This window comes from Poecilia mexicana, unplaced genomic scaffold, assembly GCF_051168715.1.
Source record: "Poecilia mexicana isolate PSO_F unplaced genomic scaffold, ASM5116871v1 scaffold_21, whole genome shotgun sequence".
Classification (NCBI taxonomy): domain Eukaryota; kingdom Metazoa; phylum Chordata; class Actinopteri; order Cyprinodontiformes; family Poeciliidae; genus Poecilia; species Poecilia mexicana.
In genome coordinates, this window is record NW_028263390.1 from 12,268,883 (window position 1) to 12,294,960 (window position 26,078).

The following is a 26,078-nucleotide window of genomic DNA, read 5'->3' on the forward strand; positions in this document are numbered from 1 at the left end:
GAAGTCAGTAGGAAGGAAAAAGTGTGGCAGAAAACGCTACACAACGAGAAGAGGTGACCGGACCCTGAGGAAGATTGTGGAGAAGGGCCGATTCCAGACCTTGGGGGAAGCAGTGGACTGAGTCTGGAGTAGAAACATCCAGAGCCACTGTGCACAGGCGTGTGCAGGAAATGGGCTACAGGTGCCGCATTCCCCAGGTCAAAGGTCAAGCCACTTTTGAACCAGAAACAGCGGCAGAAGCGCCTGACCTGGGCTACAGAGAAGCAGCACTTTGGACCACTGTTGTTCATCCGAAAGTTTGCTTTCGGATGAAAGCAAACTTTGCATGTCATTCGGAAATCAAAGTGCCAGACTCTGGAGGAAGACTGGGGAGAAGGAAATGCCAAAATGCCAGAAGTCCAGTGTCAAGTACCCACAGTCAGTGATGGTCTGGGTGCCATGTCAGCTGCTGGTGTTGGTCCACTGGGTTTTATCAAGGGCAGGATCAATGCAGCAGCTATCAGAAGATTTTGGAGCACTTCATGCTTCCATCTGCTGAAAAGTTTTATGGAGATGAAAATTTAATTTGGTCTGGAATCGGCCCTTCTCCACAATCTTCCTCAGGGTCCGGTCACCTCTTCTTGTTGTGCAGCGTTTTCTGCCACACTTTTTCCTTCCTACTGACTTCCCACTGAGGTGCCTTGATATAACACTCTGCAAACAGCTGATTCGTTCAGAAATTTCTTTCTGTTTCTCACCCTCTTGCTTGAGGATGTCAGTGATGGCCTTCTGGACAGCAGTCAGGTCAGCAGTCTGACCCATGATTGCGGTTTTGAGTAACGAACCAGGCTGGGAGTTTTTAAAGGCCTCAGGAATCTTTTTCAGGTGTTTAGAGTTACTTTGTTGATTCAGATGATTATTTTTATTGCTCGTTCAGAGAACCTTTTCATAATATTCTAATTTTTTGAGACAGGGATTTTGGGTTTTCATGAGCTGTTTGCCAAAATCATCAAAATTAAAACAATAAAAGACCTGAAATATTTCAGTTGGTGTGCAATGAATCTAAAATATATGACAATTTAATTTTTATCATGACATTATGGAAAATAATGAACTTTATCACAATATTCTAATTTTATGACCAGCACCTGTAATTGAAATTGCTTCAGATCCAATGTTACATTTCCAGTCTGCGATGACTTTGGGTGTCATCTGCTGGTGTTGGTCCAAAATCAGAGTGACCACCTGTCAGGACATTTTTGGGCACTTCAAGCCCGCTTCTTTCGAAAAGCCTTATGAAGATGGTGATTTCACCTCCCAAAAGGAATTCACATCTGTTCACACTAAACTGAATTTTAGTTTTCCTTATTTGTATGCTAAGAATACTGAAATTGGCAAACTATACTGAAACAAACACTGCCTGGCCAAAAAAAAAAAAGTCTGATATTTTGTTGGACCACCTTTAGTTCTGATTACGAAACACATTTCCTGCGGCATTGTTTTGAAAAGCTGATGCTGTATCACAAATTATTTTGTATCATCTTTTCACCAAGATCTTGTTTTGATGATGGGAGAGTCCGACCACCTCTCAAAGCCAGCATATCCCCAGGATTCTCAATGGGATTAAGGTCTCAACTGCATGGTGGCCGATCCATTTGTGAAAATGATGTCCCATGTTCCCTGGACAACTTTCACAATTGGTCTAATGAATCATTGGCAAAGGTATATTTCAAGATGACATCAGGGAGGAAAAACTTCATTGACAAAATTACCTGATTATTCAGCATCTTCAGGTAGTCAGCTGACCTCATAATGTTTTGAACCTAAATCTGACCAATCCTGGATCACAGGGCAGGGCTGCCCCCAGGGGCCTGTACAGTAGACACTAGGCATGTTGAGTGCATCACTTCATCTGCCTCTCTTCTTACCCCGATGTGCCCATCACTCTGGAATAGGGTAAATCTGGGCCCTTCAGACTACATGATCTTCTTCCTTTGGTCCAGAGTCGTCTTATTTTGCTCCTTGCATATTTAAACCTTTTTCTCCAGTTAGCTTCAATGATTAATGGTTTTCTTATGGCTACACAGCTGTTGAGTCCCAATCGAATGGATTCCCTTTCCATTGTGCACATAGAAATATTTTTACTGGCATTTAACAGTTTTTAACCCATTTTTAGTAGTTTCTCCAATCTCACTAGATGTTTTCTCTGCTTGGTGCCAGTGATTTCCCCTTTCTTAAACAGACCAACATCTGTTCCACAACCACGGGATGCGTCTTTCGACATGGTTGTTTAAGAAATGAGAAGCTACTCATTGCATCTTTAGAGGTTAAATAACATGTTACCATAAGAGATAAGTGACCATGCACTAATTATCCAACAGGAGGCTCAAATGTAATTACTTGGTTTGGCAACATTTTTTTTTTTTTTTTTTGGCCAGGCAGTGTAGAATTTTTAAAAATAATAAATAAAAGTATAAATATGATTAATGGATTGAATTACTACAAGTAAATTAATTTTTCAATATGAAGATTATAAGATAATGTTTTGAAACATTCTGTTTGCAGTATTGTTTGGATATCTGCTATTTGGGTGTTAGCATTCATGACCTATTAAGACTATAACAAGACAGAAAAAAAGGAAAACACCAATCTGTGTAGATCATGGTTCACATCATGATCACTAACGTGCAAAAATACAATATGTTACTAGCGTTCAAACACTACCTCTGATATTTCTTATGACTCTTTCGCTGTAAAAAAGGTAAACCAGCTCAGTTGAAACAACTACCATAGGACACAGTGAGTAGTAGCAGTTCAAGGTGGTATAGTGGAAACTATTGTTCAGCAGTGGGCACTAAATGTACAAAGAATTTTCCAGAGGTTGAAGGCAAATATGTATTGAAAAGCACATGTCTACATAGTGCATAATTGTTCATCTTTCTGTTGTCAGTAAAAATCTAAGTTTAATTGGAATAAAATTCTTGGTGACTACGATTATCACATTAAGTAATAAAACTTTTCATACAAAAATTTAAGATAAAAATGATGCGCTTTTGTTTTTCCCAAAAATAGAATGTTAAAACAAAACAGTAATGAAGCATAATGCAATAATCTGAGTTACTATTGCTCTTGAGTTATTAAAAAGGTCCATTTTAAACACCGCCAAAGATAATTCCAAAGATGATTGACCCCTTATGCATTTCTTGTTTTTCCCTTCTTGACACCTATATTCTGAAGTTTTAATATTGGATTATCATAACCCAACAATATTTTTCCCCTCAATAAATGAAATTTTAATTATTTTTTTCAATTACAATTTCATTTATTATGGGAAAATTTTTTTTCCAAACAACCTGGGCCTTTGTGGGACAGTTATTGGCCCCTTGTTCAATCACCAACAATCCATTATAAGAGTCCATTTCCTTATAATGGAATAAACAAATTACTTAAATTACAAGTATTTTAAAGTGGGCAAAATGGTCTGAAAAGGCAATGTAACATGTCCTGATTTAAATAAAAATTCAAGAACACTTAGCCAAAGTTATTGGCCTCCATTAGTCAGGAACAGGTTGCAGAGCCTTTTCTACGACTATAGAGTTAAGTCAATCACCAACAAATATAGAAAACATGAAAAAGTGGAGAGAATGTTTTTCAAATGTTTATGACCTTAAGCTCAAGCACACTCTGATAATGCAGCAGAGTAATGATCCAAAGAACACCATCCAGTTTAAATACCTTAAAAAAACAACAACAAAAAAACACTAATATTTTGGAATGTTTTACTCAAAGTCAGACTTATAACTGATTAGAAATGGTGTAAGTTTAGGTCAATTCATACTCAAAAACACCATTTACTCAAGTTATTGTCTGATTAAACTTGATTGGGTGATCTGAAACATTCAAAAAAGCAAAAACAGAAGTAATATGTAATGGGGAGGGTTACTTTTTCACAGCACTGGATGAAAAATAAGAAGTCCACTGTTTATTGAAAGGAATTGGCTCCTTTTTACTGTAATATTTCCGTCACCACCTTGTAACATGCACTGCCAATGAACTCTAAGGGTGGCAGTTACAGGAGATGGGACTTAAACATCTTTATTAATACACCTACTTCCATGTTGGATCGGTTTATATAAAAATATATACAAGTTCAATTTACAAAAGTATTCATTCGCATAACAGAGAACCTAGATGAACAAGAGATGAGTACAGTTGATCGTCATCTTAGTCTGGAGATTGTGACTTCAATGCCAAAACATGAATGTACAGAGACGAGACTTTCATTGTAGATTAGCAATAAACTGAACAAAAAGTCTTGCCAAACATAAAGCAACACAGGTAATTCTCCAAACATCATTATGAAACCCCACTGACAAATCTCATTAGTTTATAATGTTGTGAACCTTTTATTTTTCCTCTACAACACATTGACTAAAACAGTGTTACAGGTATACAGTACATGAAGTATAAAACAGAGAAAAGGGTAAAAGATGCCTGAATACTTAAACAAAATAAGCACAGATTATTAACTACAACTCATCCCAGAGGGAAAAATGTGTTCTTTATAATTATTAGTGAAGTGACAAAAACTACTGATAACTGTTGGGAATATTGTACTGACGAATGTTTCACTGTCAAGGAGCTGAAGCATCTTCACATTCTGGGCACCTGTGGAAAGCAAATAATGTTATTTAATGATAAACTTGTTTGCAATAAACAGTAAAGGTTAAAATCTTAAGCAACAAAATCTGTCATACCAGTAAATTTAAAGATGTTTGATTCAATGCACAATACTTTCTCAGCTAACATCTAACATTACAATTGCTCCCCATCAACCAAACAACTCAGTGGAAAGGAAAGGCAATTTGTACAAGTAAATGTTTGTTAAAATAGAACAAGGTAAAATATTCCACTCTTGTGTTAACTGCCTTCAAATATGTGAGAATTTTTTTAAAAGCAGTGACAAACATTGTAAACAAGCGTTTCTACTTAGCTATGATGCACCAAAAGCTTAGGGTTTTATTGAAAACTGTGGCTAGTCTGTATGTGGATACACCATTAAGGGCCACAAATATTACACTTTTTCAGTAAAACTAAGCTGACTGTGCAGTTTCATCCAAAGCAAGCTTTGAAGACAACTCAACTGTCTTTAAATTGAGGATTTGCTGCAACCCACAGGATAAAATACACCTATGGTAGGAAAGTACCATATCGACTTCAAATAAAGTCCATAAAAAACATTCTTATGATAAAAGATAGTCTTTACATTTTTTTTAGGATTTATAAATCATCATCTAACATCCTTCAAATAAAACCTGAAATGCCTAAGGTAGTAATTAAAGTAAGAAACTGTAAAACATACGTACCTTACTGTAAACCAAAATAATGAATCAGACTATCCTAGAAATATTTTGTACGATTGAGAGCTCTTTGTGCGAACTGGCCGCTCTCATCTGTTATTTTTTCCCAGTCCGTTTGCCCAACTACAAAACCAATAGCACGCTTTCGATCTGCATCCTTCTGCTCTTCAAGATCAGCCCATCGGACCTTAAGAAAGAAGACAACCAACCAAACCCATTATGAGCATGAAATAGATACTGATCAATTCAAATAGCATTTTCCTAAAAGAAAGTCTCATATAACAGCAAAAAAATGTTACCCTTTTCTTTCCTGGTGCAGACGTGCGTGTGGCATAGTCGTCTGGCAACTGAAGGTAGTCCTCTATGCCGGACAAGTGTTCACTGTCACGCTTCCTCTTCCCACCGCTCACCAGGCCATCCAACTTGTCTTTATTAAGAGGAAAATTAGCGCCAAGGTCACTCTTGCCCACCCAGTAAAAAAAAATTACCTAATTCTACTTCTGCAATTATTTTTAGGTAAAGTATTCAATACAGAGCTTGGATCTACTCAGGGCATCCTGTAAGTTGTGTTTGTTTACTTGCATTAATTAAAACAGAAAAGTAATTGTCAGGGATTTGCAATATGGTCATAAGGGTAACTGATTGTTGAACCACCTTCTGCAATAATATGTGGCAGAACATACTTTCTGCTTTAGTTTCTCAAGTAATTGTGGTCTTTTCTGCAGCATTGCTTCCATTCATTGAGGTTTATGTATTTGTTTATGCACAACTTTCTTCAGATTCCACTGAAGCAGAAGCAAAGTCTAGTCAGAAGAAAGTTCCTTTTACCACATTGATTACTTTCCATTTTAGCCATGCAATTGTACATCTGATTTCATATTTGGGTTTTCTGTCTACATCTATCAGCGGGGTTGAGTCAAATTTGACTCTAGAATGCTTTGGTATACAAAGGAGTTCTTGGTGTACTCAAACACTGCACTGGGCCCAAACCATCATCCCTCTATCACCTTGCTTAAGATTTACTGCAGGGATCTAGAATGTGACCTGATTTCGCAGTAGCGCACCTAAAGAAATGAGGCTGTACTGATGGATCAAGTCACCAAGACAAAAAAGGGTCTCAACACACGGAAAGTCTCCCTGTCGTTCATCAACAAATATTCGGCCCACATCATCATCCAAAGCAGTGCTTCTTATCCCTGACCTTCAAGCCCCCTGGTCCTGTTTAGTTTTAGGTGTCTCATTACTGCCACACACCTGACTGAAATACCTGGGTGATTAACAGGCCACAGCAGCTCTAGATGCCTGCAGAGGAGGCCATGCAATCATTTGAATCAGGTGTGATGGAACATATGTAGAATAGAGAGTCTGGATGATCAGGATTGGAAACCACTGGGCTAAACCAATCAGAGACGGTGAATGGCAGGATCCCTTTCTGATTGGCCATGTCCACATATTATTGTATGTCTCAATAGACAGTTAAAAATTGAGCCATGCAAAAATTGTTACCAATGCTCTGACAATGAGCCTTCCACCTTCCAGGTAATGTGAACCATGTGTGGCAGATAGTTAAAAACCCATACTTTTGCTGCTGATTTGCTCATAAATTTCACTTTGACGCTACATTTGTGTCCCCAACCTGATCGTGCAGTGAGTCTGATGTAAGCGAACATACAACATGAAGAAACGTGTTTTTAAATCTCTCACACAGTCGCTCAATACATGTTCTGGCACACCTAGTCAGATGAAGCTCTCGGGTCAATTTTATATTTTCAGTCCTGGCAAGAACAGTAATGATCTTAAATCCTTGTAAACTAAAATCTGTAGGATGATGGACATGTTCATAATGGCCTACAAAACACTTTGATGGTTTGCAGCAATTTCTTAAGGAGACAATGCTGTTTTTTTAATACCAAAAACAATAAACCCAATTCTAGTGGTCCAGTCCAAGTAAAAAAACGCACATACAAATTACTTATGAGATGGAAATGGAAATCTCTATACTACATGATACAACAGAGATCTGAAATATTGAATACCTACCAAGTTTGGCCTCAGATGTGTCCATCTCCCATTTGCTTTTTGGAAGATATCCCTAGATTAAAGAAACACTGCAATCGTTAAATGTCTGGGTGATGTAGGGGAGGAAGGAGAGAGTAGGAGAGGGGGCTGGCTGAAAAGAGAGGAAAGTGGTTTATAAAAGGTTAAAGTACAAACAAGCAAAACCTGCATAACACTGCATTGGAAGATACAATACAATGAGTGCTACATACATGCTACTGGCATGCAGACAAATATATAGTAACTCATAAGTGACAAACTGATCATCAGCTAACTGATGATGAATTTGACAAATTAAAGTTCTCTACAAAGAACAAACATAGTTTAAGTAGAAGTTTGGTTTAGTGTACAAAGATGGTCTATTTTTACAAATAATCCCATGGCTGTGTCTTATGCTGAGGATGCAGTCTTCCTGCTGTAAAAAAGTCCTACAAAGATTTGCACTCAAGCTACATGCTCATCAATAAACATCTGACTGCACAAGTATCCAATCAAGCTACAATGAGCCAAATAATAAAATATTTGCATCTAGCTATTACTGATGTATCAGTGTTTTATGATTTGAACATGTGTTTGTCTAAAGTTTTTTATCTAAGGGATTTCATTAAAATATACATATTACAGGATGACAAGTCAGAAGATGAATTATGGCTATTAATATTCAAATGTTTCATAAAATATGTGGCATGAAAAAAAATCATTTCATTTGACAAACTGTTGCAACTAAAAGTTGAACTAAGCTTCTTGAATTTCTAAATTGTTGCTTATTTTTGCCAAATTATGTTGGATTATTATATGTTTTTCATCTCCAACTGTTTTACAGTTGGAGAAACAAAGGAACTATTCTGAACAGTGAATAAATAAGAGTTTACCTTTTAGATCAATATGGACTCAACCAACATCTGCTATCTCTAAGCAGGAAAGAAATCTGCATAAAAACTAATCTTTCTCATCTATCACAAGAAGAAACAAAAACAAATAAACAGCTTTTTTGATAACCCTTTGTTGCTTTTTTAAAACAAAAAAAAAACATGAAACAGGATTAGGTCACTAATAAGACATAATTTTGACTATTAAAGAAGCTATTCAGTTGAATGGCTATGCATGAAATATCACAGATGATGCTTAGCGGACATTTTTAGTTCAGATAAAAAGTCAGCAGGATTCACATCAGTGAAACTCTCCAACATCAGAAAGGAAGACCTCCTGGTTGTTGGCAAATACTAGGCTTTCTTTAACACTTTTCCTGTTATATTCTCTTCCCTCCAAGTTGCCCAAAAGTCCACTTCTGATGCTTTGATTGGCTTTAGTTGATGTGTTCCAGGTGAAAAGGCAAGGTCCAGTGGAGGACAGGTCCTCCGAACCAAACAAGCAGAAATATTTTAGGAGTGTTTGAGTGTTAAATACTGGTACATACAAATAAATATATGCCCAAGTTATTTATTTTTGAATAAGGTCTGTAAGACACTTTTTTATATTTTCCATTCACCGTTTTAGAATTTATTAAGTAACTTTTCAAGTTTGCCATTTGTGCATTAATAATTATAAAGATCGTAAAGTGACAAAACCTCCAGAGATTTAAACCCAGAGCAGACGAGACCACCAGAACTATCTCATTTTAAAGTGAAACAATGTTGTCTCCTGTGTCTATAAGTCAAAGAGATTGTCATAAAGTAACTTCAAATATGTAGGGATCAAACTGGCTCTATGAGCAACTTATGTCTGATTTCCACTGAGCGGTAATGCCAGGGTCGGTGTGGTATGCCATTTCGTCTTTTTCCATTGTAAATGCAACCAATACAACCGACTCGTACAGCACCATTCCTCATCCCCCTTTGGTTGTAGATCCATACAACAATGGTGCTGTATGGTTAGGGTGGAGCTATTGGCGTAACACCACAAAGTCTATTGAATGGAGAACAGAAAAAGCATCACTACTAGCAGAAAACATAATAGAGATTCAATGTGTCGTTAACACGTTAGGCGTTTGTGTTCAACTCCACCTCCCCAGTAGGAGTCTAACTGACAGTGGAAACGGTTTCCTAAATACGCCGACGCATAAAATAGTGTACTGAACCACACCGACCCGAGCCGTACTGCTTAGTGGAAACAAGGCATAATGTGGCTCAGCAGCCACTTCCTCCTTGACCTCAGCAGGTTTACAAATGAATGTTGGCAGACTCTAATACACAGAGCCCACTTATTCTCTAATGGTTTTTATTCATTGAAACTGGTCGTTGAATAGATTTAAAACCCATTTTAAATCAAGAATTGTTTGTACAGCTAAAGATTAATCAGAATCATCTCTCTTGACATTTGAGAGTTAAACATGTTTGTCTTTAGATTAATTATTTCTTAATAGAGTGTAGATGAAAAATAGAACAATTGTCAAGTAACAGTGGTAAGTAAATTCTTACAAAAAATCAGATTTCCTCCTTGCAATCTTAGCAAATTTGGGGAGTTTCCACACTTAAGGAGTTTTGCATGTGTAAAACCAACGCTACTTCGATTCAACCCCTGTAATGTACTTTTTGTGCGAATGTGATGTGAAATGATATTTCAGCAAGGTGTAGCCAAATGTGCATTGCTTAGAAAGGTGATTCAGACTAAACAAAGTAATAAATGCTGAATGTCTTTTTCAGAAAGATTCATCCAGACAGCTTCTCAAAATCATTTGGTAAACCTTTAGTAAATTTGCGTAAACTGGAACAAAATAAATAAATAAATAAATAAATAAATAATATGAGGATTACATGGTATTGACTAATTTGAAACGCAGGCCCTTCATCCCGTATAATATTTGGTACTTCCATCCCAATCTTCTAGAGCAGTTTATAGTGGTCAGTTTTGGTTTGCTTTCAGTTTTGTGTGTGAAAAGAAGCCAAACCACTGGAAAGAGTTACAACTTTAACATTGATCCAGACCACAGAAAATGAATTGTGGGTGTAAAACACCCTAAGATGAAGAATTTACATTTTCATGTGGAGATTCCTTTGTTACATATGTATCCACAAAACTGAGAAACATCTTATTCTTTTAGTACACAAGACAAAATGTGTAAACTAATAAAGATTACATTAATTTAGAAAAGGTATGAGACGGTAGTTCCTACAGTCAACCCCATTGGAAACAAAAAGTGTTAAAAGGTAAATTATGTATGAACTACATAATTGCATTGAGGGATTTATACCACCTGTAGAGAAAAATGTGTCTTACAAGTGTAAAAAAAAAAAAAAAAAAAAGATATGTCTCTGGTTCTTTTGGTTAAAGGTCATTAACTGCAGACTAAAATAAGATGCACAAAATGCTAGATTCAACCTGCAAGAAAATAGGTTAAGAGGTCAAAAGACTTTTTAGCAAATAAAATTAAAAAGCTCCATCTTAACAGATATATTCTCCCAAGTTAAACTGCAAAAATAGTGCCAATTAATATTTGTAAGAAATTTGCCAACACAAACTAAGGCTACAACGGCAAACAATTCAATCTGCAGAGAGGATCACCAGAGCGGACATCCTCTCCAACCACAACTTCTTCAGATCTACTGTCAGATCTACTAAAATTTCTGCAGATCCCACATATCCTGGACACAACTGTTTAAACTTTACCTTCAAGTTGCTGCTACAGAGCACTTTTTGCAAAAACAAACTGCAACAGAAAGTTTTTCTCCTTAGGTTGCCTCTCTGAAAACCACAATGAACACCTTACAGAATAATCAGTCAGCTACTCTACCATGCAACAAATTAAGCACATTTGTCTTTGTTTTTTCTTAAAAAAAGACATGGCTGTACATGCACCTACTGTTCCTTTAATCCTGTATTTTACTTAATCAAAATTGTATGCATTTATACTTTATGTCTATGCAGTGAGCGCTTAAAAAACAAAGTTAAATTCCTTGTTTGAGTACACAATCTTAATCAATAAAGCCGATTCTGTTATTGGTTAAAGACACTGAAAGACATGACCACTGGGAAGTAAATGATTATGTGCATGACGATTCTGGTCAGGTGCCTCTAATAGCACGCAAAGCATCACATTGCCAGGTTCATCAGTGAACACACAATGTTTCGTGTTTTAATTTTACAGCTTTAGCCCATCACAGTTCTAATTTTTAAATTTACTACGACCATTTTTAAGATTTGAGAGCAAAAGGAAACCCCAAAAAATCATTGGGTGTTTCCTTATTACACATTCTTAGAAAGCAGAACGTACTAAACTTTTATCTCCTCGATGAATAGTACTATATATAAAAAAGAAAACGTGGCCATGTAATATTTTATATTCTTCAACCAGTGGTAGAAAGGCAGGGATGAGTTGTTATAGGAAGCATAATTCCTGAACAACCAATGATCTGTAAGGTTTGAAAATATAAGTGCAACAAACTATAGAGGCTGAGCAATAGAGCATTATACTCTACCAAGTTAATTTTCCCCTCAGAAAGAATACACCAACATGTTTCTATTGTCCAAAAGCTACAGATCTAGCATAATGTTCAGAAGTTCTTATACATCTTTGTGTCCAACAACGGTACTGTGTTTAAAAAAAAAAAAAGATCACAATAAAGGTCATAAAAGTCATTGAATGTGACATGTAAAGATTTAGGAAAAAAAGAGTGAAACATTTCAACCAGTGCATAATAAATTCTTCCATTTTGCACAACTGAAGGAAAAACAGGTACTAATATTTCAATGTTTTAATAAGCAATTTTTAAAATGTATAGTTAGTATTTTATAAAACTAAGAAAAGGGAGAAGAGATTACACATTCTCTTACAAGATTTACTACATAAGGTTAAGGACAGTTTTAAATGACTATTTTAACTGTCCACAGTTTTAGTCATACATGTGTTCAAAATCCACAGGAAGTCTTTGTTTCCCAAAAATGATCAGGAAAGCCAATTTCTGACTTTGTATTTTCTGCGTTGTTTATTTAATCCCAAAGAAATCTGACCATACAGGTCTGTATTTGCAGTGAAAATAGCTCAAATGTGAGAATGTTTTTTCCACTGAAGAAGACATCTCTATGTAGGAAAATAATACCGTATTTTTCGGACTATAACCCGCTACTTTTTTCCCACTCTTTGAACCATGCAGCTTATAGCCCTGTGCAGCTTTTCTGTGGATTTTTCTTCAACCACCCGGGGGCTCTGTAGCAGGATCTGGTAGTACAGGAGGGAAATAGAGCTGCTGCATGTAAGCTTGGCGTGAACTAATCCATGGTTTGGCGTTTAAGACACAGGGCTGCGTCCTTAATAAATCCAGCAGGTTTATTAAGGATGCAGCCCTCTGCTGCATCCTTGTGAAAAACCGAGAGCGGTGGAGATACCAGCGGCTTATAGCCCAGTGCTGCTTATATACGTACGTTTCCAGTTTTTTTTTTTTTTTTTTTTTTAACTTTGTAGATGCTGCTTATAGTAAGGTGCTCTACAGTCCGGAAAATACGGTAAATATATCTAAAAAAAGGTAAGTCTGTTTTCCTTCGAGTCTAGTTTGCAGTTTGTTTTGAGTACTGGCTGTGAAATTTCTGTATTCAGGCTGCCCAGGTGAAGTTATAGCATTATGCTAGGAATTAAACAATTCACAATATTACAGAGATCTTTGAACCTTCCAGAATAGTTCTGAATAACACTGGCTAAAAATGATTAAAAAAAATAAACTTTACAAAATCGTGTATTTTCAAATCCAGGTTTAAGCAGTTTCTAAGATTTTTAATTGAATAATTGCTTTGAATGACACAAAAAAGTATTAGGAAAATTGTTTTAGATTTTTTTTATCCACTCTATTTTTGCAAAGTTTGTGTTTTTCTTTATTTCAAAACCTAATAGAAATAAAATAGTGGTTCTTCAAAAATGAAATTTCCTTCACTATATATTTGTGAAAATATCTAAATACCTACTAATTATCTACAATGTCATATTTTACAACTAATGCCATATTTGCAGCTCTAAATAAGTTTTATTTAGATGGACTGAGGCCAAAATTATTCTTCATCACAAAGATTGCCACCCCTGATCTATATTATTTGAAATTAAATGTGTTTTAAGCGTTTCAGTCTACAAAACCTTCAAAGTCTAAAGTTACTTCACTTAGAGATCTCTGCAGAGAAATGAAGCAATTAAACAATGAAGCATTTAAGCTACAACAGTGCAAAGCTGATCACCACATTTCATTAATGGTTTAAATGATTGTGATCTATACACATACAAAAACAGTATTTATGCGTAGATTGCACTATATCTTATATTGTAAAGAGATAATACTAAGACATTTTAGTAGTATGTTTTTCAACTCTTGGTTTGATAGCATCAATTTTCATTGGTTTAGTTTTTTGTTTCACTGTGATGTACTGGAATCTTACATTAAGGGGGAAATCTATTTGATGCAAATTGTGTTTAAATATCATTATAAAGTTAGAAACATTAAAATAGTAATAAAAAGACTACCAAACTAAAACTACAGTGCTTTCTTAGTCTTAGGGATTTCATCCGTTTTTGTTTGATCTAACACTACAGATCAATCTGGAAAACAATTAATCCTGCGTATGTTTTGTTCAATAGAAGCAGACATGAAAATATGTGGCTAAGAGGTGGAGCTTTTTTGTCCTACCAGATCGCCCTCTTCTTCCTCCTCCCTCTTGGTTTCTTGGGGAACGTCTTCGGGGTTAAAGTCCTCCATTTCAACCTAAAAAGTCAAGCAAATCAAAGTTTAGCTCAGATAGTCACTGACAAAAAGGGTTTCAACTTCCAGCAGTAAAAAATCTACTAAAACAAAAAGAATTACCTCCTCAATGGCAGCATCTTGAAGCAAGGATCGCACATCCAGGCGCACCATATGACGAGGAGATGACTCCCAGTTGTTGGACATCTGCATATAAAAAAGTCCATTAAAAATAATTGTTTCAGCCAAAGATATGAGAACGTTGCCTTAACTATCTTAGTATTTGAGATCAAAGAAGCGATCCTTTTAACCTTTGTTATATCCTTAAGCTTGCGCCCATGGACATTCCTCTTCGCACACGTTTGTGTGTCAGCCGTGATTTCAGCTACATACACCTAGAAATGGAAGAGAAGTTTGTTTGTTTTTTCAGCAGGAACCAAACTGAACACCTTTTGATTAATTTTTTTAATCTAATTTATTAGATTTATTTGATAGGCAGAGACACACATTAACATAGACAAATTGAATAAAACAGCTGTCCAATTCTTGCATCTTGCTCATAGAGAAAGCTAATTTGTAGCATGTGTCTCCATTTAGAAGATGTACTAATTGAAACAACTCACCTCAAAGCCTTTTGTTTTGGCTGCGCTCCAGAATTGCTCAAAATGTTTCACTCGGTCATTAATGGTGTCCAGAATAATAAAAGGGAAGAAACCGTCATCAAGAGTTTTCTTAAATGTTTTCAGCATGCTGCTCCTGTAGGTATCCTCCATCTCGGGTTCATATTCATATTCAAGAACCTGAAAGACAGTTGTTGAGCACCTCATCATTTACACTAAACCAAAACAATTCTGATTAAACTCATCACAATCCATCAGATTAAACAGTTTGAATGATCTCATGTGCACCAGACCAACCTTATTTTTGACTCTCTTCCCGGTGTCTGGGTCTTTCTCAACTTTCTCCACCTCCGTCATGAAGTAATCATCCAGAACAAGAACTCTTGGAGGTGCGCCACCAGATTCAACTTCCTTGTCCTAAATAAATTTAGAATGATTTTCAAAATTAGTTTGTAACCAAAATAAAGCCATTTATGTAATCTTTTGTTTCCTCTAAATACAAGTCAATTAATGAAAAAATATTGATGATCAAAAATAAAAGGAATAAACACTTGAAATATGTGTATTCAATCTATAAAACATGCAACTTTCACTTTAGAACTGACTTACTGAAATAAACTCATATTTCTAATTTACTGAGATAAACATTTTTTTTAAAAAATGTATTAAAAAACAGAATTACATACCCGTATAAGCTTTGCAACGTGGCTTTTTCCACTTCCTGGGAGGCCCCTCATTATAATAACAATCTGTTTAAATACAGTTTTCTTAAGTCCTTGCTCATATATGTTAATGTTACATGAATGAATATTGCAGTAATTAATTAATACCCTCTCAGGTCGAGATAATCTGCCAGGTGCTTTGAGGATGTCATCAATATTTTTAATTTCAGGCTTCTTCTCGACTCGAGGAGGCGGCGGTGCTGGTGGAGGAGGCAGTGGGGCGGCAGGGTGTGGTCCTCGGTCCTCTGGATAACCTCTTCTTTCCACTGAATGGCAATATTTCCATTTCAACAAATTCAAAAATTTCATTAATACCTGAAAGTTTACTTGGCTGCATTAGGCCCAAGTATTTGTAACATTTTAAAGAAATCCTTTAACCTTCAGAGTTACATTTATTACTCCCCAAAAATTGTTCAAACTAAAATTGTAAATAAACACATGCTTTAATAATGCATGAAAACTCTGAATAAGAAATGCTAATTAACATATGTGCGTTCAACGTACAGTAAGGCGAGCTGTAACGCTCAGGCCCGATGCGGTCTGGTCCAGAGCGGTCATACAGAGGTCTGTCATAGCCAGGCCTTCCATAATAGTCGTCTGGGTCACGACTGCCACTTCGCTCCTTGTCTCTTTCCCTGTATGCCGCTCGAGGAGGTAGTGGAGACCTGCACATAAAATGACCATTTTTAATTTCTTTATTATATCCTTCTTACTTCAAACCATCAGAGTCAAGACAAATCAAGACATCTGACATGATTTGATGGTACCTTTCTTCAATCAAGGTATGTGTGCTTGAATAAAAAGCAGAAAAATAATACCACTTAAGTAGAGAAGCTGGAATTTTTTAAAACAGAAAATAAGGTTGAATATTCAGCAACAAAGGACATACCTCTCATCTCTTTCCCGTGAATGATAGCGCTCCCTCTCATATCTGTCTCTTTCATATTCAGAAGGCGCATCTCGGTACAACTCCCTCTCTCTGCTGTACTCCCGGCGATCCAAATAGGGGTCTGGTCGCCGGTCATAATACGGATCTCGGCTGTAGGAATCTCTGAGACTGAGTGGTTCTAGGAAGTTAGTTTAAAGAAAACACCAGTTAAAGAGTTTAAAAAATCAACACTTAATAAAAATGATGAGAAAATTATTGCAACGTGAACCCTACCTTTATCATAGAGGCGGTCTGATGGGATTGGGTCAGGTCTTAATACTATTCTCTCACCATATGCAATCCGCTCTACAGTTGCCCCGAGCTCTGAAAAATGACAATCAGCACATTTCATTACACCAGCATCACCGATTTAACACCCAATATGTCTCTAAAGTGTCAATTAAGGTATTTGTTTTTATGGACATACCATGCCCATGTCCATAATCGACTGTTTTAGGAATTACTGGCGGTTTGGCTGAAGCAGACAGTGACGACTGGTAATCTACAGCAGCAGCAGGTTTGCTTTCCCAAGACGCTGATTCAGGAGCAGCTGGCTGAACAGCAGCACTCATACCCTGGTGAGAAAAGATGTCATTACTTTCAAAGCTCTTACATCAAACGGTAAGGTAAAAAAAACGAAAGGGAATTAAGTTTCTTTCCTTTATTGAATTTCTCATACAACCAGAAGTGATTCTGAATAACAAGGTAGCTCTCAATTACCTTTAAAACATTCCTAACATCTGGTGGGATCTCCAAGCCAAGGAGACCTGCAGGTAGCTCTGGCAGAAGGTCACTGGATGCAGGTTGTGGTTTTTCAGTACTGGGGGTCTTCCCCTCTTGCAACTCCCTTTAAAAAAAAAAACAAACCAAGTTAATAGTTGCCACCTCAGCATGAGGGATTGCAGTGCGTTTCTGTAATGCTGTCATCTTCAAGTCAATTCAGGACCAAAATTCCAACATTTGTTATATTTTTGGTCTGCTTTCACTCTGCTCTGTGCCAAATGAACCATACTGTTTGAAAAACCTCACCCCCCTGTTCTGTGGTGGTGCTTCACCAATAACCACTAAGGGAAACAACACAAAATGTCTGAAGCGCTACAGTCCACTTCCTGCTTTTTGGAGAGGTCTCTGGGCCACTTGGCATTCAAATATGTATTCAAACAAGAGTTTATGTCAACCAAACTGAGAGCTAGGTTTTTAGCCAAACCAGTTAACTTTTTTGGAGTGATCACAGCTCCTAAAACAAATTACATTTTTTAGGCTGGATTTTTATTCTGGGCCAGTCAGACACTCATCATCACCACATTCTCAAACAAATAAAATTAAAGACAATAAATTACCTTATTTGCTTAAGTTCTTGAGCAGCTTTCAGGATAATCTCATGCTGCCTTTGAGAAAGGGCAAGCACATTTGCCCCGCTTGTTCCTTGGGTTGCTGCTTCAACTGAGCTTCCAGGCAAGTCTGTTGCAGATCCAGCAGGTGGTGGCTCTTCCTTGCGCTCCTCATACTGAGGTCTAAGGTCACCATAATCGGAATATGTCCTCACTGGTAGTGGAGAACGCCTAGAAGGTCTATCCCAGTCTGAAGCCCGCAGGTGTGGAGGTTCATCCAGTCTGTATGGGGGCTCATCCCTATAGTCAAGAATTTGTAGCTCTCCCCTTGCCCTATCGTTTTCATCATATGGATACGAGCGACGTCTCTCTGTTTCTGGATCCCAGCGTTCTTCTCTGAGGTGCGGTGGGGGCGGCATGCGGGGAGGATACTCTCTTTCAGGAAGAGGACGATCTCTGTCCCACTCCCCCTCACGGAACTTGGCTTCATGGCGATAGTCTTCAGGTGGAAACTCTGGAGCTGGAGGCCGGCGGTACTCACCCTCACCTCGATCATAATCCAAAGCTTGGTCCTCCTTATATGCCTCTTCATATCCCTCATGATGTGGACCTGGGCGCCACATTCCCCTTGCAATTCCTCGACCCATAGGTCGTCTTCTCATTCCTCCCCTGTCAATTATTTCGTGTGGAGTCATTGGAGGGCCTCGTGGAGGGTACCATTCAGAATCTTCTTCAGCTCCTTCATACAAAGGCTCCTCTAAGCGATCCATCATTTCATGGGGCGGAGGTGGAATGCGTCGCCTGCCTCTTCCTACATCAGGATGCCCTGGATGGCCATATGGGTCGTGCTCGTGGTACATTGGGTGCATTGACTGATCCATGTTGGCATCATCCAACTCCATTTCATGACCTACAGGCTCATGACCCATTTCACCGTGAATAGGGTGAAGTGGACCTCCTCGGCCTCGAGGCATAAAACCAGGGTGCCCACGTGGAGGACGACCACGACCAGGTGGAAATGGGGGTCTCATGCCTCTCATTTGAGGCCGCCATTCTTCCCAGTAGGGTTGTTCTCCTTCCTCAGAACACTCTGCTGACTCAGCCTCTGCCCAGTGCATATCATCTACGTCTCCTCTAGCAACTGCTGGACCCCCTATTCCCATGTGTGCCCCTCCTCTACCTACTGGTGGGCCTCCTCTACTAAAGGGTGGTCCACCTCTCACCATTGGTGGGCCTCCTCTACCCATGGGTGGACCTCCTCGGCCCATGGGTGGACCTCCTCGGCCCATGGGTGGACCCCCTCGGCCCATGGGCGGACCCCCTCGGCCCATGGGCGGACCCCCTCGGCCCATGGGCGGACCCCCTCTGCCCATGGGCGGACCCCCTCTGCCCATGGGTGGTACTCCTCTGCCCATGGGAGGAAATCCTCTACCCATGGGTGGTACACCTCTCCCCATGGGAGGAAATCCTCTGCCCATGGGTGGTCTTCCTCGTCCCATTGGGGGCCCTCCTCTCAATGGGGGTCTACCTCGCCCCATAAATGGTCCCACTGGCTCCTCATAATACTCTTCCTCTTCAAAGTAATGTTCTTCTGGGACCCATGTGTCTTCAGGACGCACCTCTGATTCATCCTCGCCAAACCCCTGATATGAAGGATCTTGCCAGTAGTCTTGTTGCTCTTCAGGTATTTCTACATCTTCCTCTGGTGGAATGTAGTCATAAGGCATTTCGTCCACCCCCTCCTCAGTTTGTGCAGTATTATGTTCTCTGAACTGGCCAGGGCCCAATTGTCCACGCCCAAGTCCACGCAGTGGAGGCTGGCCACGTCCCCTGCCAGGAAGTAGATTTGGAGGTTCTGGTTTTGGTGCCAACTGGTCTGAACTTTGTAGTTCTGGTTGGATTTCAGCAGTCGTTTTAATTGATTTTTTGTTGTCCATCATTGGTCCATCGTCCTTTTGGGAATTTTGTGGAGGTGGTGGAGGTTTTGATACTGAACCAGAGTCTTTCGTTGATATACTAGGTTTGTCTTTATTGCTATCATCAGTTTTATTTTTTGCTTCCTCAGACTCTTTCTTACTTTTTAATGTCTGGGGAATAGGGTCATTTTGAATAAAAAAGCCATCTGATCCAAGCAAATTATCATCTGTCAAGTCATCAGCTGTTGACTTATTTAGTATACTTTCATCTTTGTTAGACAGTGGTTGAGCAGGTGCTTTTGGCAAGGTTGTTGAATCTGAACTTGCAGGATTTTGAATGTCGGTCTCCAATTTAGGTTCAGGACCCTGCTGCTGTTTTAACTGAGGGGCTGAAGGAGATTCAAAACGTGGTGGAGGGCAAGGGGGTCTTGAGGAATCCAATCTAGATTGCTGTCCAAAATTAGGCTGGTCATGTCTGGGTGGATTATCGAAGCGGTGCCGTGGCTGGTCGAACCTCGGAGGACCATCAAAGCGCTGCCGCGGTTGGTCAAACCTTTGGGGACCATCAAAGCGTTGCCGTGGTTGGTCATACCTTTGGGGACCATCAAAGCGTTGCCGTGGTTGGTCAAACCTTTGGGGACCATCAAAGCGCGGACGTTGCTGGTCGAACCTTGGGGGGCCATCAAAACGGTGCCGTGGTTGTTCAAACCTTGATGGGCCGTCAAAGCGCTGACGTGGTTGGTCAAACCTTGTCGGACCATCAAAATGCTGCCGTGGTTGATCAAATGTTGGGCCTTCAAATCGTTGACGTGGTGGGTTGAACCTTGGAGGACCATCAAAACGCTGCTGAGATTGGTCGAACGTAGGGGGCCCATCAAAACCTTGTGGTGGTTGGTCAAATCTGCTGGGCCTGCCATCATTAAGAAAATAAAACTAAATTAATGTTGCTTAACAACAAATATTCATATTTATAAACAGCTAATAAAATGTAGAAAAACAATATTTGCAAATTGTTGTTAAATGTCAGTTTCACGTCAATATATAAATACCAGTAAAAAACAAAACAAATACAACTGACCTTGGTTCTCTTATGCTATTGAAACTTGATGTTTGCATAGTCAAAGGACCAGGGGGTATGACTCCAACCCCACCAGGAACACTTCCTTGTACAAGGGGTCCGTCAGATGATTCTGAATGTGCCACAAAGATAGGAGGTTGTTGGTCTGGAGCTGTAGCACCTGTAGTACTTGCAGCTGGGGCACCAGCAGGACCTGGAGCAGTGGCAATAGCACCAACCACAGTGGGTTGGACACCAGGGTTCACTACTTGCTGCTGCAATGGCATATCTTGTCCAGGGTATTGGCCAAGCTGTCCCATCATAGCACCATACTGGCCTGAGGCAAATGGCACCATAGCAGTAATAGTGGCCACCCTCTCTTGAAGATGAGCATTGGTAGCATTCATCTGCTCTTGCCACTGCTTCCATTGGAGCTCATAGTCCTGCAACTGGTCTTTGTGAGGATAAGATTGAAACTGTTCATGCCACAAAGCAAAAGAACTATTCCAGTTTTGGAATAAAGGTATGAACTGCTGGTGTTGCATTTCATAGTGCCTCAGCTGCAGTTCCGCAGACATCGTCTGCAATAGAAACAAAAATTGATTTTAAGCACTATTTACAAATAAACAAAGAAACAACAGCAGAAAATGTAAGCTGACGTTCTGTTGGGCTTTTACCAACCTGCAGGTTTGGAGGTTGCTGAATCAGTCGTTGATACTGTTCAAGAATCTGCTGAAGTTTTTCATGTTGCTGCATGAGAGCTTGGTATTGCAAGCTAACTCTCTGCTGTTGCACCTGCTGCCATTGTGCTGCTGCAGCCTGCAATTGCTGAAGACGAGCAGCTTCCTCTGGGTCTTTTGGAGCATCAGGCTTCAAACAAAATCAAGCAAAGATTAGGGGTAAGCATATTGTTTTATATCTAACACATGTTTGATATATTTGTAGAACCACAGAGTGCAATTTCCAATGAAAATAAATATTTCAAAGTTAAGTCAAAGCACCATTGAGATCACCCACTAAAAGCAGCTAACAAAACACAACTTAAACATTGTTAAAGCTTATAAACAACTAGACTGGAAAATACATTGCTTATGGGTGGAGACCTACAATATCACAAACATAAGTTGGAAGACAAATGAAAAGGTTTGGATTGTGTTAAAAAGTAGGGCTGGGTATGTTTACAGTGCAGTTGGTTGCAAAACCTAAATGTGCACATCAGTGTCTTGTATTTTACACTGTGTTTAGATATTTGACATTAGTGGCATCAAAGTCACCATTAAAGATACTTGGGCATGTCATATTTTGGAGCAAGGCAACACTGCACACTTGAAAAGCTTAAAATATCCTATATAAAGATTTTATAATGCCTAGTCATTGCTAACACAAAAATGCTTCCCATCTTTCAAACTGGTCAAAGAAGCACTGGTAAATTTTCACCTCAACAGATAGGGGTTCAACTTAGAAAAATTGTGTAAAAAAAACATGTCTCTGGTAATGTCAATTTATGTGAAAATTTTGCAACCCAACCCTACTCAGAATATGGCAAGCATTATGAGAACTGAGGCAAAATATGCATGGCATAAAAATGATGGGGAAAATGGGCAGTAAGACTTACTGTGTCTGTAAAATTAGGTGAGTTTCCTACATTTGCACTCTGTAAAATTATGCAAACAATATATAAATTTAGACTGTGAGGCATTTACATTCTCCTGAAAAAACATATCTTAATATGTTCTTAAAGGCAAATGTGGGAAAAACTATTTCAAAATTACTCATCAGCATATTAGCTGTTTAATAATAAATGCATGAATAAGGGTCCTCTGAATTGGTGCAGAGGTAAAATCAATTAAACTTAAATAGTACATTGGAGAATTTCATTGCATTTACATGACATTATACTACATTACACTAAAAGAGAAACAAGAAAAACTGTAGAACAAATGATCAGTATTAACTGCATCACTAAAAGGGCCTTACACAACTTCTCAAACAAGAACTTAACAAAAAATCATTTTGTAAACCCGATAGAGATAATTTATGAATAACAATACAAGTGTAGGAAAACTTACCGCTACTTCTACAGGAGGTGGGGGTGGCACAGGTGGTTCTTCTCTTGGTGGCGGTGGCGGGGGTGTGCCTTTTGGTGGTTCTGAGGGAGGGGGAGGAGGCATTGCCTGACTGGGTGGTTGCGGCGTTAGAAAGGCATTGCCTGCCGTCTGATTTTGCTGGGCTTTCTCCTGCCTCAGTTTCTGTAAATTCTGAAGATGCTGTTTGTACCACACATTCTGTTGATCCTGATAGAAACAACAGCATCACAAAATAAAGTAGGTGAGGATTATGCCGTTTCTTCATTCTTATAGATGTGTTATTGCTTACAGAATTTAGATGTCTTACTTATAAGAAAGTATGTCTCACATTTTTTGGCAGTTGCTTTTGGACATTTTCAACACAATAAATAATGAAATCAATTATGGGTAAAGCTGCTTTTGCTTTCACACTCTAAACCCTTGAATTTAACTTGAACAAAAATAATTGTATTTATTACAAGATGCTTCACTGTTAAGCCTATCCACCAGGGAGCATGTGTACAACAACACTGACAGTAGCTACAGGTCAACCATATTTACTTTGCTATGATTGAAACACATTCCTGATTTTCAAAAACAACCAATAAAAGTAAGAAATAAAAATAAGGACAACCAACAGCCACATTTTTAGCAATTTGTTTACCAAAATTATCTTAAATAAAATTTAAATTTTATTGATTACTTTAGATTTCAAACATGTAAGCAGACAGAAAAGACTGCACCAACGTTGTAGTTTCTCTTTTTTTTTTTACTTTAACTGGTAAGAAACAAATAAAAGACAAGACGAAGCATTCATTAAACAAACCACTACCAAAACAGGCTTCTGCTTTAGCAATGTAATATGCTATTATGCTATGTAATTAAGACTCTTAAAACCATTGCCATTTAAATTTAACTTGGTTATGAGTTTTAGAAAACTTTAGCCAACTCTTCAATAGAATTCTTTACTTACCTTTTTATTTATAAAAGGGTTAATTATCTTTGATGACTTATTTCTGTACACATCAAGCCTTATAATTGCAAATATAGGCACATTAAACATTTTTTTTTAATTATCTTTGTCACTTACTTTTCTTTGGAGCAACACTGAAATATTTACCAAGCTGATTTTTGTGCAATTGCTCATATATTCAACAAAACAGTGTTGTTAAAAATATTGAGAAAACAGGCAATTTTAACTTCAGAGGAACAAGTATGAACTTGAGAGAGTTGTTGAAATAGACCCCACTTGAGCAGAGTTGCTAGTTTCTTAGTATATCTCTTTCAGTTCTGCAGATAACATCCCCAGTGTTGGTTAGAGCATTACCCATTATAACTTTTTTTGTTGTCTGACGCCAACAGGAACCACATATTTTGAAGCAACTATAGACTTAAATCTTGTCATCTGATACCCAAGCTTCATTTGCCTCTGTTTTGGATCAAAAATGTAAAATAATTTAAAGCTAACTTTCAGGATTTTAACTTATTTGTCAAATTTGAAAATAATGCAGTCTTGTTTCAAACCAAAACAATATCACCAATTTTAAGTCATTACCTGTAAAGGTACGGATTTGTTATCATTCGTGCTGGACGGGTTTGTGTTGCTGGCCACTGGAGCGCCAATGTTTTCCTGCGACTTGGGTGGCTGAGGAATCGGAGGTGGAGGAATCGGCTTGGACTCCGCTGGTTGCGGCTGCGGTGGAGGTTGCGGCTGCTGGCCCTGATTAGGTGGTAGGGGTCCCCTCGGTGTCTGAACCGGAGTCTTTTCCTGCATAATGTACTGCTGACTACTTTCAGCGCCCTCTACCTGGCCCGGTCCTTCTGAATGCCACGGCGGGGCCGCGTTAAACCCACCCGACAGTCCACCTCCAAACCCAGTGCCGCTGTTACCGTGGTGTAACACGGATTGTAGCTGTTTCTGGTGCAACATTTGGAGCTGCTGCATCTGCTGTCGGTGCTGCTCCTGAAGGCTGGAGAACAACGAGCCGCTAGAGGAGGCCTCGTAGCCGCCGAAACCACCAGGAGCCTGACCTGTTCCGATTGGAGGCTTTCGAGGGCCAGGTCCTCCGAAGCTTTGCGGCGGAGGAGCCCCGTAATTCCCCCAAGAAGGAAACATTTTATAAAACAAAGCCACAGAAGGCCAACGTGATTACATGCACTGAAGGCCCTGGAGTGGCTAACAAAGCTAGCAGTTAGCGTCGACCTCCGCTCTTCAGTTGAAAATAGCTACATTGTCAATTCATTTTATGACCAGCGATACAGTTAATTAGGTTACAAAAACAAAATGAATTGTTATCGCTTGCAAGACCAGTTAAACAGTTTAGAAATTTCACACAAAAAATATTTGATTCGTTTAGACGCTTTGTGTCGTTGAATGGCCGACTATTACAGGAGCACGCAGCTGAAACCGGAAATACGTCACTCATTACGTGTCGTTTCCTATAATAGGACTTAGAAAATATATTTTTTAAAATTGTCATCCCTTGCTAACCTTTTATATAAAAGCTCTTACTCGTGTATATTGGCCTTTATCTTACTTATACCGTCACGTAAAACAATGAAAAGCTTTGTTTGATTTGTTCTTTTTTACGGTGGATCATGGCTGTTTCGTGAAGCATGCGTGCATGAGGTGCAAAAGGGAACATCACAAAAAACTAGTATCATGGATTATTATAAAATATCAATAACACCTTCTTAAAGAGGCTACGGGTACTGACTGATTATAACATTTGATTTATTTTTGAACATTATATAACCATTCTATTAAAGAATTTTAAAAAAGACGAAATATGAGTATTTTGCAGTGATGTTATTTAGTAACTAATGTTATTTAGAAAGGTATATTTTCACAACATAAAGGATGGTAACCAATACTAGTATTAGATAATGTATGTTAGAACAGTGTAAATTACTTCCAGTGATAATATGCAATGTTAACTGCATATTCAGTTTACCTACAAATGGCTGAACAGTCCCAGCAGATAAAAAGTAACAGAACAAGAAAAAGGTGTATCAACAAGTCAAACGATTACATAAACTGTAGGTGTCCTACCTGCTGTCACTAGACTAAATGCATTATACAATTCTCCCACTAGATGGAGACATTTCCATGGATATTCAAAACTCTATTTTGATAACGTTCACACCAGTATGACACAGGATAATCATAATTACTGCCGACGAATTAAACACTAAGTCACCAACCTATTAAAAAATATATATGTGTGTTATCCAAGTAATTTAAACCCAAATATCTAATTGCTGGTAACTGAGATGATTTCCCTCAATTTTTAAATACTTGCTAAAAGTATTTCATTCTCATAATTGGTGCAAGAAATAATATACAAACAGTGCTGTTTTAAAGGTTGTGTGTTGTCAATACAAATTT

General features: G+C 38.5%; 1 protein-coding gene across 3 annotated transcripts; it reads right to left on the reverse strand.

The window, feature by feature from the left end:
* Positions 1-2,148: 2,148 nt before the first annotated feature.
* Positions 2,149-25,421, reverse strand: ylpm1 (YLP motif containing 1). 3 transcript variants are annotated; one of them, XM_088002009.1, is made up of 23 exons: positions 24,246-25,421; positions 22,694-22,918; positions 22,240-22,278; positions 21,306-21,494; positions 20,839-21,205; positions 20,646-20,757; positions 17,661-20,477; positions 17,041-17,167; positions 16,748-16,895; positions 16,555-16,644; positions 16,282-16,459; positions 15,897-16,057; positions 15,501-15,658; positions 15,357-15,419; positions 14,968-15,087; positions 14,674-14,850; positions 14,362-14,445; positions 14,174-14,257; positions 14,000-14,074; positions 7,380-7,431; positions 5,639-5,766; positions 5,346-5,526; positions 2,149-4,647 (listed from the first exon to the last, which is right to left on the reverse strand). In XM_088002009.1, exons 1-22 carry the CDS (start codon positions 24,804-24,806, stop codon positions 5,380-5,382), a joined length of 6,102 nt encoding a protein of 2,033 aa, XP_087858135.1. In that variant the 5' UTR covers positions 24,807-25,421; the 3' UTR covers positions 2,149-4,647; positions 5,346-5,379. The 3 variants fall into 3 exon arrangements, with proteins under 3 accessions (XP_087858135.1, XP_014845697.2, XP_087858134.1); XM_014990211.2 differs by having other exon boundaries at positions 20,646-21,205; XM_088002008.1 differs by lacking the exon at positions 22,240-22,278 and having other exon boundaries at positions 20,646-21,205; positions 24,246-25,420.
* Between the last annotated feature and the right edge of the window lie 657 nt (positions 25,422-26,078).

Bases quoted from the DNA above. Each gene is read 5' to 3' on its own strand.
- ylpm1 (XM_014990211.2), bottom strand. From the start codon at position 24,806: ATGTTTCCTTCTTGGGGGAATTACGGGGCTCCTCCGCCGCAAAGCTTC. The intron at 16,058-16,281 runs GTATGTCCTTTG...TTTTATGTGCAG, and splicing joins TCACGGGAAAGAGATGAGAG to GTCTCCACTACCTCCTCGAG. The intron at 15,088-15,356 runs GTATGTAATTCT...AAATTTATTTAG, and splicing joins ACGTTGCAAAGCTTATACGG to GACAAGGAAGTTGAATCTGG.